Source organism: Myotis myotis, unplaced genomic scaffold (genome assembly GCF_014108235.1).
Source record: "Myotis myotis isolate mMyoMyo1 unplaced genomic scaffold, mMyoMyo1.p scaffold_m19_p_13, whole genome shotgun sequence".
Lineage (NCBI taxonomy): Eukaryota > Metazoa > Chordata > Mammalia > Chiroptera > Vespertilionidae > Myotis > Myotis myotis.
The window spans coordinates 44,760,999-44,775,806 of NW_023416317.1; the positions used below are offsets into that span (position 1 = coordinate 44,760,999).

The following is a 14,808-nucleotide window of genomic DNA, read 5'->3' on the forward strand; positions in this document are numbered from 1 at the left end:
GAGAAAGACAGTCAGTTACCTACAAGGGAGTACCCATACGACTGTCAGCTGATTTCTCAACAGAAACCATGCAGGCCAGAAGAGAGTGGCAAGAAATATTCAAAGTGATGAATAGCAAGAACCTGCAACCAAGATTACTTTATCCAGCAAAGCTATCATTCAGAATAGAAGGTCAGATAAAGAGCTTCACGGATAAGAAAAAGCTAAAGGAGTTCATCACCACCAAACCAGCATTATATGAAATGCTGAAAGGTATTCTTTAAGAAGAGGAAGAAGAAGAAAAAGGAACTCTTACCATTTGCCACAGCATGGATGGAACTGGAGAGCGGATAAATACCACATGATCTCACTCATTTGTGGAATATAATGAACAACATAAACTGATGAACAAGGACTGATCCAGAGACGGAGAGGCATTGATTGGACTGTCGGGACTTGGAGGGAAGGTAGGGGAGGGTGGAGGTAAGGGGGAAAGATCAACCAAAGGACTTATATGCAAGCATATAGGCCTAATCAATGGACATGGACAACGGGGGGGTGAGGGCATGAGCGGGGTGGGGGTGGGGGGGTAGAGGGTAACGTGGGGACAAGGACACATATGTAATATCTTAATCAATAAAAAATATATTAAAAAAATATATTAAAAAAAAAAAAGAATCACTGATCGGCTGCCTCCTGCATGCCCCCTCCTGGGGATAGAGCCTACAATCCCGGTATGTGCCCTTTACTGGAATCAAACCCAGGACCCTTCAGTCCACAGGCCGACACTCTATCCACTGAGCCAAACCAGCAAGGGTCCAGCTACAATATTCTGGTCCCCCTTAGTACCACCTGGACAACTGGCTCCACCAGGTTGTAGACTAAAGACAGTCTCCATTGTGAATTAGGCAGGAGGTACTACAGTTAACGTAAGTAAACTCTGCTTAAGTAAACTTGCAGCAGTTGAATTATTCCCCCCAAAACAGTGGGGTGCTATCATTTCTAGGATATCTAGATAGGGGGACGCTTTCATAAGAAGCAGAGCATGATCAAAGACAGATGGGAGGAAAAGTCTGAACAAAAACCAAGAGAGGTTTAGCCATCTGAAGTCAGACATAAATTCTGACATTTTAAGTTTTTTCCTGGTCTCTGACCTGATGGATGATTTGGCCAACAGAACACAACTAGACAGCAATTTACAATAGCAACTCTGCTAGCTCTTCACAAAAACAGAGGAGGTGGCCTCCTCCACAACAGAATTAGAAGGCCAATTAGAATGTTCATATCTCCCCCCAAACATCTTCCTTATGTAGCTGCTCTTGTCCTGGGAACCTGACACAGAGCCCATTCATAAGATGCGATGGCCCTCCCTGCATATCAAAACAGGCTGCACATCAGAAAGGAGATAAAAAAGATAACCCCGGGAATTCACTCCAGACCAACCCAAGCACATGCTCAGGATGAGCAGTCATTTAAGACTTCTGTGGATGAGCTAATGAGCAAAGAAGGTAAGAACAACTATGTCTCCAGGAAATTCCTACATGCATGTAAGTTACCCAGAAGGGTAGCACATTAACTCATTCCTTTACTCATTGATTCATTCATTCAGGAACTATTGCTTTTGCATCTACCATATGACAGTGGCAATGTGAGAAAATGCAAAGTAGCAAGAATATTAACAACCACCCTCATTATGAAACACTCAGTCCAGTGCCAGGTCTGGCTTCATGGGTGTGCAACCCGTGCAGGTGCACAGGGCCCTGTGCTTGGCAGAGTCCCAGGCTTAGTTTAATGCTCTGCTGTCACTTCTGAAATTCTTGATGATTTTGAAATAGGGGCTCTGCATTTTTATTTCGCACTGGGCTCTGCACTAGCCAGACTTGGAATATCGAAGCTCATACATGGCTAACACCAGTGGGACACACTGCCCCTCTTTCTTTATCTCCCCTTTCACCAACAATATCATAAATACAAATGAGTGAATCTTTACTGATAACAGGGGGATTTCGATGTATCATCTGTGTACTAGAATTCATCAGTTATTTCCTTCTCATTGTCTGATCTTCTCTTCTTGCTGCCATTTTTTCTCCCCTACACCCCAAATGTTGATAATTGCCAAGACAGGGTAGCAAAGCTGACAGGGATATATGGAAAGGGTACTCATACTCAAGTGATCAGAAATGCTTCCTGTACAAGCTGAGGGGTTAATAGCCTAATTTTAAGGTGGCCAGACACAAGAATTCCATGTACTAGGCTGGAAGTTGTAAGTGGTGTAGGGAAGACAGGATCATAGCTATGTTCCTCCATGGGGGTACATATCTCTGGGGCCTCCAGGAGGAGAGAGCACATGAGATAAGCCATAAAGCACGCAGGAATGGGAGGACATAGGCGTGAGACACCAGAGACAAAGGGAGCAGTATGAGAAAATGCAAGGAGGCAAGAATATGAACATTCATCTCCGTTATTAAACACTGAGCAGCAAGGCTGGCTTCAAGGGTGTGCAACCTACGTAGTCACACAGGTGCCCACACTTAGAAGGGCCCCAGGCTTGATTTAATGCTCTGTTGTCACACTGTCTTGAAATTCTTTATAATTTTTTAAAAAAGGACCCCCCACATGTAAGCAAAATGGCTGACATGCACTATCTTATTTACTCTGTGCAAATCCATAACATAGTACAGTGATTTAATGAATGAGCAAACTGAGGCATGGGGTGGTAATGTACTTTGCCAAGCGATATACCCTGAAGAATTGATGAAGCTAGGATCTGAGCCCTAGTTTTTCTTACTGCCAAAGGGATGTGTTTAAATGCAGTGGTAGGCTGGCTTTCCAGGTAAAGACGGGAGCAAATAGCTCAGCTGGCTAGAGTGCAGGGGACATGAACATGAGGAGGATTAGCAGGAGACAGAGCAAGAAGGTTGAGGGAAACTGGATCACTGCAGTCCCCAAATGGTTATGGTCTCTTTCCTTTAGGACAAAGGGAAACATGGAGGGGCATGATCAAGGCTGTACTTTAGAAAGTTTTTATTGTAATAATATATAAGGTAATTTGCAGGGGGACAAACAAAAAGGCATGAAAGAGACATTTGAGGCTCACATAGTCCTCTGAACATGAGGTAACAGGATTAATAATAGTGAAAGCTCATGTTTAATGAGCACTTACTCTGTGTCAGACACTGTATTGGAATTATGCTGTTCAATCCCTGTTAAAACCCTTTAGGGTAGGTCCTTTTTATTATCCCCATGTTATTGATAAAAAAGAGGAGGCAAACAAAGTTTAAATAACACGTTCAGGGTTACACAGCCAGAGAGCAGCAAGGGTGTGATTGATTTAACTCCAGATCCAGTGATTTAAACTCCAATAAGTCTCGTAGCAAGATGTTTTTTAGCTAAAAAAGTTCTAAAATATATATGAACAAAATTTTAATATAATATTGAGGAATGATGTTTAAAAAAAAAAAAACACCCAGAAGGGTAGAGTTTTAGCAGCTTTGAGAATCAATTATAAAGCAATTCCATTTAAAACCCTTTTTTTTCCTGGCACAAAAACAGAAATACAGATCAATAGAAGAGACTGAAAATTCCAGAAATAGAATATAGTGTTTTTAAAAATGTAACATGATAGCACAAGCTTCCCATAATAAAAAGTGTTAGGAAGAATTATTTGATCAATCAAATTTAAATAACTGGATAATAATTTGGGGACCCGATCATGTTAGATGTGTATTTTTACACTGTACACAAAAATAGCTTCCACATGAATTAAGGAGTTAAATACAAAAAACTGAATTACAGAAAACCAGCAGGAGATGGAATAGAATATTTATCAGATTTGTGAGAGAACAGTCACTTCACTTTGAAGCAGTGGAATAAATCATGAAAGAAAAGACTGACAGATTTGAATACATAAAACATTTAAACTTCTGTCCAATAAAAAACACACAGCAAGACTAAAAAACGACATTATACTTAGGGCAATATTTGCATTCCATCTGACAAAGAGGGCTTTAAAACTCAAACTTTATATGCCCTCATCCAAATTTATAAGGAAAACATCAGACTTCAAAATATAAATATGGAAGACAAGCGAAAAAAATGAACACACAGGGGAGCACAATCATTAAAGAAAAAAATAGAAAATTGTTCAGCTTACCACCAATTAATAAAAGTAAAGCACACTTAAGATTTTTCACCTTTCTTTCTTTTTTTAAGAAGATTTTTTAAATTGATTTTTAGAGAGAGAAAGGGAGAGGGTGAGTGAGAAACATGCATTGATTGGCTGCCTACAACCCAGGCATGTGCCCTGACCTGGAATTGATCCAGCAACCCTTTGATGCATGGGACAAGGCCCAACCAACTGAGGCACACTGACAATGGAAAGATTTTCCACCTTTCTAAATAACATTTTTTCCCCAAAACTAGCACCACACAATGTTGCCACAGCTGGATTGAAATCTGTGTACACATTCCTCAAGGGTGGCACTGAAAATGGACACAACCTTCTAAAAAATCTGTAGCATCACAATACCACCTAGACAGACTCGGGCTCAAAGCCACACTGGTTTTCATAACTATTAGCTACATACTGAGCACTTTATCTTCTGGGAGTAATAAAAGCAAAAGTGGATGTGAGGATGAAGGTGTTTATCCATCACTGTTTATGATGGAGAAAAACTGGAAACAAAAGAAGCACCCCTAATTAAGGGGACGGCTTTATAAACAATAGCACAGACTATTGAACAGGGTAAGACAAGTTTAAGTTTTTCTTTTTAGAAGTCTAGTCCAAAGAGATGAAGACAGAAACAGAGGGAGCTTGAGGCGAAGCAATATTAAGAGAAAATCATGCAATATTTCCTTCAAGGTTGTCAGAGCCTGGGTGTGTATGTCAATTGAGGGGAACAATGTATTAGAGGTAAAACATGAAAATGTGAGGAGAAAGAGAGAGAGAGAGAGAGAGAGAGAGAGAGAGAGAGAGAGAGAGAGAGAGAGAGAAGGGAGGGCGGGAGGGGTGGGAGGGAAGGAGAGAAGAGAAGGGAGTGGCGAGTTTGAAGGGAGGGTGAGGTCCCAGGCAGGACACTCAAAGGTAAACACATTAGAGATTATTGAGACAAGGATCAATTTGATCCTTTGAGAATTTCTTACTCAGGCAAGTGTTTCTTGGTTTGGCACCGAATCCATCGCTAGCCCTGACGGAGTGATGCTGTAATTCTGTAATATTTTATAGCACATTTATTCAGTCAGCATTTAGTGTGTCACTTCTCAGCTAGGAAAGGAACAACGAGCAGAAATGCCACCAGGGGGCAGGTTTGGTACTGGCAAAGGGACTAAGAAGATAAGCAAAACAAAAAAAGTCTTTTCTGCAGCACAGGGTGCATTCTTTGTTTTGCAACAATTGTCCAGAACAATGTCCGTAACAGCTGTGTTATAGGTGTATGGATTTTGTTCCATAAACTCAGGTATGCAAGAACATATCAGTACCTTATATCCTTTAAATAAAATTAAAATCAACCTGAAGCCACAGGTCCTACGAGGCCAGGTTAAAAGTCAATCTCAGCCATTGTTATGGCTCCCAGGGCCCCAAAGGGCCCCAAAGGGCCCCACTGGGAGCCTTAGCCAGGGCTGACATTTAGGCCCAACATACAAAACGCTTATGCTCTGAACCAACATGATCCCTTGATACGGTGTCACTGTGCTATGCCCTTACCTGTTAAGAATGGGCAGATTCCAATATCTGGAATACACATGTGTGTACACACACATGTACATGTATGTATATACACACACCTCCTTAGGGCACTCAAAGAAGGGGAGCTTGGAGTCATCCCTAAATATGGAACTCTTGCCTCCTGCTCTCCTTTTCCTCTCCTCTTTCCCCTGTGCCTCCTTTCTGCCCCCAAACTCATTGCCTTTCTTTCATCATTGGCCAGATGAAGCTTTCCGGAAGACAGATGTCGTCAAGAGACATGCTCAAGAGAGGCATGGAGCCCAGAGGCCTTGTCTAATTCCAGGGATGAGAAAAGGAGAAAACACAGCACAGAATATACCCATATGTCCCAATTGTGTGGCTGCATTTGCCACAATATTGCAATTCTTAAAATCCCCTGTTTACAAGTCTGCAATCCAAACATGAGTGATTGGATACGCCAGTGGCACAGATGGTGATGGGAAGAACATCAGAATCAGAATCCTCCAAAATACACAGAGGCTCTCAAAATGTGTATGAGTTCTTATGCACATTTGTGAACACACACACACGCACACACACAACAGAAATCCATGGAGTATAGCAGGGGGCACTGAAGCCTCACCTACAGTCCCAGGAAGTGGCCTGTTTGGATGTCTTGCCTGTGAGGCTCCTACGGAAAAACATCAACCTACTCAGTTTATGCAGCCTCATCTTTCAAGAGCTGTTAATCAGAAACCTGCCAAGGAGAATGCTAAATTCTCTCTAAAGATATCTGGAATACCATATCAAGTTACATGCCAAATAAGCAATAAAACAACAAGCCCATCAAGCAGGTTCTAAAGATTTATTCCTCTTCTCCGTCGAGGAGAAAGGAGCCTGTTATAAATGACGAACATTAGCCACAAATCTGCAGGTCAGCAAATAGAAAATAAAGTCAGAATGACCAGGCGTGAGTGCAAAAAGAAAACATGTTCATTACTTTTAAGAATGTAAATTTTGTGGGCATAATGTAGGCTTATTTATGAAATGTCGACAAAAGAGGAAATCTTCTGGTTTATAACACTGAGTAATGATGAGACAAAACCGACTGATGGCATTTCAATTACATTCTCTGGGTCTTTCACGGTCCAGTTTATCTTTACAGTCTATCTTCAACCTTCTCGCCCTCTATATGTGATCACTAGGTGGGAGGCTTCCGAAGAAACAAACTCATGAGCTTATTTTAGGCAGTCACTTTAGAGAGAGGGGTCACTCTACCTCAGAGAGCCCTGGGAAGCCTGGTGAACATCTCACTCTACACCATCACGGGCAATGCCTCTGAACTTAAAATCAGTGCAGATAGTGGAGGCATTTTAGTAAGGAGAGAGGAAGAGTGATATGGGAAGAAATGAGAGATTATACACTATGTCTGGGAAAAAGTCATGAGAGAAAATAGTTTGCAAACTAACTGTATAATCATAATCTCCATACTAAACTGTCCCCGGTGGTATAAGACGAAAATATGAGAACATATCTTAATAGTTTATTTACAAGTTTTAAATTCATCATTAAAAAAACTTACTTTGTGTATTTTTAAATATATATACTGTATTTATAAAATAATGCATGTAGATAATTTGAAAACAATAAACATATATTGAGGTGAATGCTCAATTACTTTTTTACTTTATTGATTTGAGAGATAGACATATAGACATTGATTTGTTGTTTCACTTATTTATGCATCCATTGGTTGATTATTTTTTAATTGGTTGATTCTTTTTTAAAAAATATATTTGTATTGATTTCAGAAAGGAAGGGAGAGGGAGAGATAGAAACAGCAATGATGAGAGGAAATCGTTGATTGGTTGCTTCCTGCTCACCCTCCACTAGGGATCAAGCCTACAACCCAGACATGTGCCCTTAACTGGAATCCAACTCAGGACCTGTCAGTCCACAGGCCAACGCTCTATCCGCTGAGCCAAACCAGCCAGGGCTATTGGTTGATTCTTGTATGTGCCCTGACTAGAGACCAAACCCGGAACCTTGATGTATTGAGACAACGCTCTAACTAACTGAACAACCCGGCCAGGACCTCATTCTTTTAACTGTTAAGAATATGTGGTCAAACCCTGAATAGCCTTTGTCTTTTGTCTAGATAAGCGCTCAAGGAAACCCCTGGCTTCTACATGTCAATGATGCTACACTGTGGTTTATCATTGTTGTTACTATTTTCACAAAAGCAATATACACTAATTGTAGAAAATAAATTAGAGAGAACTACAAACGAAAAAAACAATCACCTGTAACTCTATATCTAGCATATTCTGGTGCCTATTGACTGCCTCTTTCTAACCATATATACAATATTTTATATGTATATAAGTATCTATACATAAATATGCTTTATCAAAATTGTTATTAAATGATAGTGGCTGTTTTATAACTTATTTTTAATCAATAGTAAATTATGAATATGCTATTTTGGGACAGAATTTTAATTGTCTATACGCTAGAAATTTGAATAAAGTTATGCAGTAAAATTTAACCATTTCCCCATGGTTAAATATTTAGTGTTTTGCCATTTTAAATAATGGCTAGGCTCTTCTGAGTAGCTTTTCTGCCCCCATAATTCTGTAACTATTTCAAAGGATACATTTCTATAAATGGAATACTTGGAAGAAAATATATGCCAAATTAAGACATGTGATATGTTTTATAAAGTTACTCTTCAGAAAATTTGTACATATTTATGCTCTTTAGCAGTTATAATGCATCCCATGACATTTGCACCAACACTAGGCATTAACACTGAAACCACAGTAATTTTCTAATTTGATTAGTAAAAGCTATCCATTACCTAGTTCCTAACTAGTTTCCTAACTAGTAGGAAAATTGACGAAACTCCTCTGGCTCAGTTTATTGGTTCAGGGTTCTCAATCATGGAAGCCACAATAGGTTGAGATGAAAATATCCGAGGATCAGACATGGAGGCCTCTGGATGCCAGGCAGATGGGACTAGATTTTATCCTGGGGATCAGTCATTCCATGGGACTGGTACTATACCTCTAGGGAGTATTTAGGAAAATTGGGCAGATGTTTTAGTTTTCACAGTGTTTGGGAGTTGCTACTGGTGTTTAGGGGATGGGGACCAGACATGTTAGCTGCCCTGCAATGCACAGAACAGTCTTGAGCAATGAAAAACTATCTCATGCCTTGCATAACTTTCACATATCTTACTGGAAATGCATGAGGGCAAAGTCTGATGACAATTATCCAAGCCTGGAACCTAACTCTATTACATACGAATGCAAGATAATCTGGGCCCATTGTTCATAAATACTAAGTTTTCTGCTACCATGTAAACTAAGGGGAAAAGGTTTTCTTCAGAGCTTTACCTAGGGTAGTGCACCATCTTAAAAAATTATTATTACCAATACCACACCATTTCATTTACTTACATTTACTGTGATTCTAAGAGCATGTGTGAGAATCTTATAACTTCCTCATGCCTTCTCATATTATCGTGCCCAAGCATTTCTGTAATGGAATACATGTCTTTATTTTAAACTAACGTATTTCTCCTCATTACATGCAAGGCATTCTATTGCCTTTTACAAAATTACATGTAGGCAGGTCATAGTTTCTACTGGTTTCACTTCAGGAGATTACAGGAAACAGTGACAATGCTTATTCTAACAGTGGCCATTGGGTCTCCGCGGTGGAAATCTGCTGCCGCAGAGCCCGGGAAGCTATTCCGGGCTTCTCGCAGGACAGCGACGTGATGAAGCCGAGCTGGAGGTGGGACAGTGCAGGGAGCAGGAAAATAAATGGGAAAGGAGAAGGCAGGAAGCAGGGGCCAGACAAGAGGCTAATATAACCTGGGCAGGGAACTAATGAAGACCTAGAAAACGGCAATGCCTGAGACAATCAGAAAGAACGTTTTTATGGAGGACATCTTAAAAAGAGAAGTAGTGGGAACCCAGTGACTGAATACAGTGTCACAGAGTGACTGTCAGTGTTATTAGATTGCAGAATGACTGTGTTCTCAAAAACAGTCTCACGTATGTGCACACACAGTTGAAAGCACACGCAGACACATACAACACACACACACACACACACACACACACACACACACTTACACACTATGAAATGCCAGATTCATTACCAAATAATCCCTCTCCTCTCCTGCTGTCAAAGGGAAGACTTATTGCACCACTGATTCTGAAATCTGACAGCTAAACCTGACACTGGGCTGAATCGAAGGGGCAAAGCCTTATTCAGATTATTTATTTGTTTGTGATTCTCCATCCAAGATAAACCCCGAGATAAATTTCAAGTGTGCTTTAAGTGAACTCCAGGTTATAAATCATGTATTGCATTCTCATAGTACAGTAAGCATAAAACCACATAGATCAACAATAGATATATATGCCTCCCTTCCTTGACAGATTCATGCGCACACACCCACACAAAGAGAGAATAAAAGGGAACTAAGGATCTGAGAACCAAGGATAGTTTGTCATCAGGGTACATGTTTACTAATCAGAAGCAACCATAACAATTAACATAGTACGACATTAGACTGGACAAGAAAACCATGGTTCTAAATGACAGAAAAAGCATTTCAAAATGACGGGACAGAAAATCCTAGATATTAACCATAAGAGAATCAACACTGAAAAATATTGGGGAATAGAAGAAAGTGGCCTGATTTATATTCAATTTTCAGTTAAGAATAACAGTGTATTAGATGCTGAATTATCTGAAGTTAGCTTCTATATTCATCCTCGATTTCACATTTTCTGATAATAGATGATGTAAATATTTCTTTAAATAATAAAAAAGTGAGTAAAAAATATCTCCAGACATAATGGGATGCTTTAGTTATCCTGATCCATGTCTGCACAAAAGCGTTGTCAGTAAAGCACAAATATCACATTCTTGGTTGCTTTTCTTAATAACTGAAACGTGAGAAAAATAGCAACCATTTTCTTCTCACCTCTAAGCAAGCATTCCCCCACTCCACCTAAAAAAATGTCAGTTGCATTCCATCAAAGCGGGAAATGTCCCTAGAAACCTCACCATTAAATTCTCACATTGTTCTTTTTATGGGTTACTTACCATCTGAAATGTATTCTTTAGCACTCTCCTATTTGCCATGTATGGCAACAACACAAGACAAATCCCAATGACTATGCTAACTACCTAAAACGGGTAATGAGGGCTGGTCTAGACTGAGGCACAGATAACACCATCCATCTCTCCCCATCTCTGCTGCCTGATCTCAGGTTTGACAAGAGGCAGAATATTTCTATATTGGGGCTGTATTATGCTACAGTGCAGGAGATTTAATGAGACATAAATACACAGAAAATGACCTGAGGCTAAAAGGAGATGCGGTAGGTGAGGTTATAGGTGGCTACAGCTTAAAGACCATGGTCTTCCCTCTTCCTCCTAATTAGGCACAAATTCCAAGCACCTTGACATGGAAGATGGGGACCCCATGACCCAACCTCTGCCTGCTACTCTCATCTCACCTCCTGCCACTGTCCCTTTGTACCCCCGTGGCCTTTGAATCACACTCTACTTTCTTAAAACTCTGGGTCATCATGCTGTCATTCTTCCTGAAATATACTTCTTTACAATTGTCCCCTGGCTGGCATCTATTTATTGTTCAAAACTCAGCTCTAGTATTGCACACCTGGATAGATAGCCTTCCTCTCTGCTTTCAGGGTTTATCTCCACTAGCAACTACTAGTTACCTTGTGATGGTCTGTGTGCTCATTTTCCTCCCCCAACATGAACTTCCTATGGGCAGGGACTGGGTCTTTTTTGGTATCTGTATCTCTGGTACACAGCACAGTGAGCACTCAGTAAATGTTTGACGCTTGCCCAACTGGGACGTTCTTCCTTTTCTTCTAGAGGGCAAGTAGAGAGCCATTGACTATACAAGCTGTTAAAACTACCACTGATTTCCCCATTGAGGGTTAGGGAGGGGTTTGCAAGTCAGAGCTTGTACTAGCCAGAGTCATGGAGCCAGCTGTGCTTGAGAGGGAAGACACAAAGGATAGAGGATTACCTAACTTCATGTGACCAAGTGTCATGAACTCTCTCTCTACATGTCATGGCCACAGAATCCTCAGGGGAACTCCCAGTGGGTCACTTCAATGTGCACTATGTCCACCCAACATGGGAGTGGGATCAAGTAGACTTGACTAAAGAAACGTCACAGCCCTAGAAATTTGGGTTTGCAGCGGTTCTCAACCTGTGGGTCGCGACCCCTTTGGCGGTCAAACGACCCTTTCACAGGGGTCGCCTAAGACCATCCTGCATATCAGGTATTTACATTACGATTCATAACAGTAGCAACATTACAGTTATGAAGTAGCAATGAAAATAATTTTATGGTTGGGTCACAACATGAGGAACTGTATTTAAAGGGCCAGAAGGTTGAGAACCACTGGTTTAGAGGCAAGATAATTGGTAGGGCCATGCTAGGGGAGGTGCTGATGAGACACAAGAAGTCCATAGAGCCTGGAGCTTCATCTCATTCTGGATTGTCAGCCTTCACCAGCTGTGTTCAATAATCAGTTGAAACCTCTTGTTGGCAACCCTTTTCTTTTTATCCCATAAGCCCCACAGGCATATGATGCAGGGCCTTTGTTGAAAGAACAGAAAGTCTCAATCTCACAAAGGACCCCCGATGTAAACTTCTAACATTACCTCCAAGTGAGAAGATGCAAGCAGTCATGTACTAGCAAAACTGAAAGAGGAAGCTGTTCCTCACGTAACTTTAATCTTGGGTCCTCTTACCAGATCCCAATTTCTGAAGTGAACTATAAATCAGAACTTCTAATACAGTCTATAACCATCTTGCACACTGCACAATTATTTTGAATGTGTGTGTCTGTCAAGTATGTTAATTTGGTAAATGTACACAATATTTACAACTGTGTGGAGTGCCATTGGTTTTTAATATCCTAGGAGCCACCTCTCTAGTTCTTCAAGAAGTTCTAGCATGTACAGAAGCCTTTATAGCAGGGGTCCTCAAACTACGGCCCGTGGGCCACATGCAAATACAAATATTGTATTTGTTCCCGTTTTGTTTTTTTACTTCAAAATAAGATATGTGCAGTGTGCATAGGAATTTGTTCATAGTTTTTTTTTTAAACTATAGTCCGGCCCTCCAACAGTCTGAGGGACAGTGAACTGGCCCCCTGTTTAAAAAGTTTGAGGACCCCTTCTTTATAGGATCAATAGAAAATGGCACTGACTCTATTGCATCAAGAGGAAAAATACAGTTTATTTATTACTTACCAAATTAAGTTTTTCCCAGAACTCAGGTCCTTCTTTCATCTCTCTGAGGCTCGGTGGAATGTACCAAAAGCAAATATTGGCATATTCAGGCTGAGGATTAAGGAAATTTGAAAGTTGTTAACCTAAAATTAATCTTAGATGCAATTAAAGTCTTAGCCAGTTTCTTTAAGAGTTATTATGTGTGTATTATGTTGATAACAAATCAGACTCTTCGAGAGTAGACATCCATTTTGCCTTACTTCTGATAACATCCTACTGGGAAATTTCCTTCTCAGTTGGGTGCATGGTCCTTCCCTCTAGGTAAGGATGCACACAATATCAAGAATAAACAAAGTTTGAAGCTGACTCAACCTAGTTATAACCATCATCACCCGATGTACATATGCCTAGCCTTTCCTGGGACAGGAATCATTCCTTTGTCCAGTGAATCAACACTATACGCACACCATTGGCCCATTAGTCACTCAGTAGCCATCTCAGTTATCAGATCTACTGTCTTGGTATCACCGTGATAGTGTTCAAGTAACCCTTATTTTACTTAAAAATACGAGTAGTGATGATGGCAATTCAGATATGCCAAAGAGAAGCGGTAACGTGCTTCCCTGAAGTGAAAAGGTGAAAGTTCCCCAACTTAATAAAGAAAGAAAAACATTGTATTATGTTAAGGTCACTAAAATCTATGCTAAGAACTTATCTTCTCTCCATGAAATTGTGAAAGAAAAAGAAAACTGTGCTAGTTTGTAGAGAGAGAGCACATTCACATAACTTTTATTACAGCATATTGTTACAGTTATCCTATTTTATTATTAGTTATTGTTGTTAATCCCTTACTAATTTATAAATTAAACTTTGTCATAGATATGTATAGGAAAAACATAGTATATTCAAGGTTTGGTACTATCCCTGGTTTCAGGCTTCCACTGGGGTTTGGGGCCGTATGCCTCATGGATAAGCAGGGACTACTGTATATATAATTATAGACTTTGACTTGTCCTAAATGGGAAGAATTATAGTTCACAGACCTAAGCTCCAAATGGATCTTTGCATTTCTTCCCTTAAGTATGTATTAGGGCTATATTTAATCAATCCAATGAAAGTATTTGTTAACAGGCTAAGCAGCTTGACACTTAGGCGAAACTCAAGGTCTAAATTTACTTCATTACTCTAAATGGGAATACACAGAAAAGAGGCAAATGCAGATCACACACAACAATCCTTCTAAGTAGGAACTCTGGAGAACCATTGAGAAAGCCACGTCCACTGCTTGGGGGCCATCTGGCTCCCACAGATAAAATATCCAGGGCAGAAGGCTTCCTAATAATGAAAACCCACCTCAACTTTCATTACAAGGATGGAACTGTTTGCAGATCCCTAAAGATGATGATAAGAGGTTCCTCCTGCGATTTTTAAGCCTTTAGGAAGAATATATAAACAACTTTTAAGTCACTTCATCTTTTTTTTTCTCATGACTTTTTTATTAGCTCTATCAAAAGACAGTGCAGTTCTGAGGTATAAAGCACTTTCCATAAGCTCTGCAGCTACCAAAACCAGACAAATGAAGAAGGCAATTCAAACTTGAGAAAATAAAGATGTAACTAGACCTCAAGAAAATAAAGATGGCAGCTCAAACTCTAGGAAATAAAAGTGACTCAAACTCACAGTCTAGCCAATTGCATAGTTGTTGTTTCATCCCTCCAAGTGTAAGTACACATCCTAAAAGTTACAGACAGTTTCTTACAGCATCATAATGCCATCATCATCTTACCTAATAATAGACAAACATGCAAACTGACTGTACCTTTAGCACGCCCACCAGCCAAATGGATGAGTATGCAAATTAA

At 40.1% G+C, this 14,808-nt stretch overlaps 1 protein-coding gene across 1 annotated transcript in view; it reads right to left on the reverse strand.

Moving 5' to 3' along the window:
- GADL1 (glutamate decarboxylase like 1) overlaps positions 1-14,808 on the reverse strand; it is a 126,742-nt gene that overhangs the window by 30,486 nt on the left and 81,448 nt on the right. Inside the window, exon 14 of the mRNA XM_036333842.1 lies at positions 12,968-13,057. Coding sequence (XP_036189735.1) covers positions 12,968-13,057 — 90 coding nt within the window. The remainder of the gene's footprint in view (positions 1-12,967; positions 13,058-14,808) is intronic.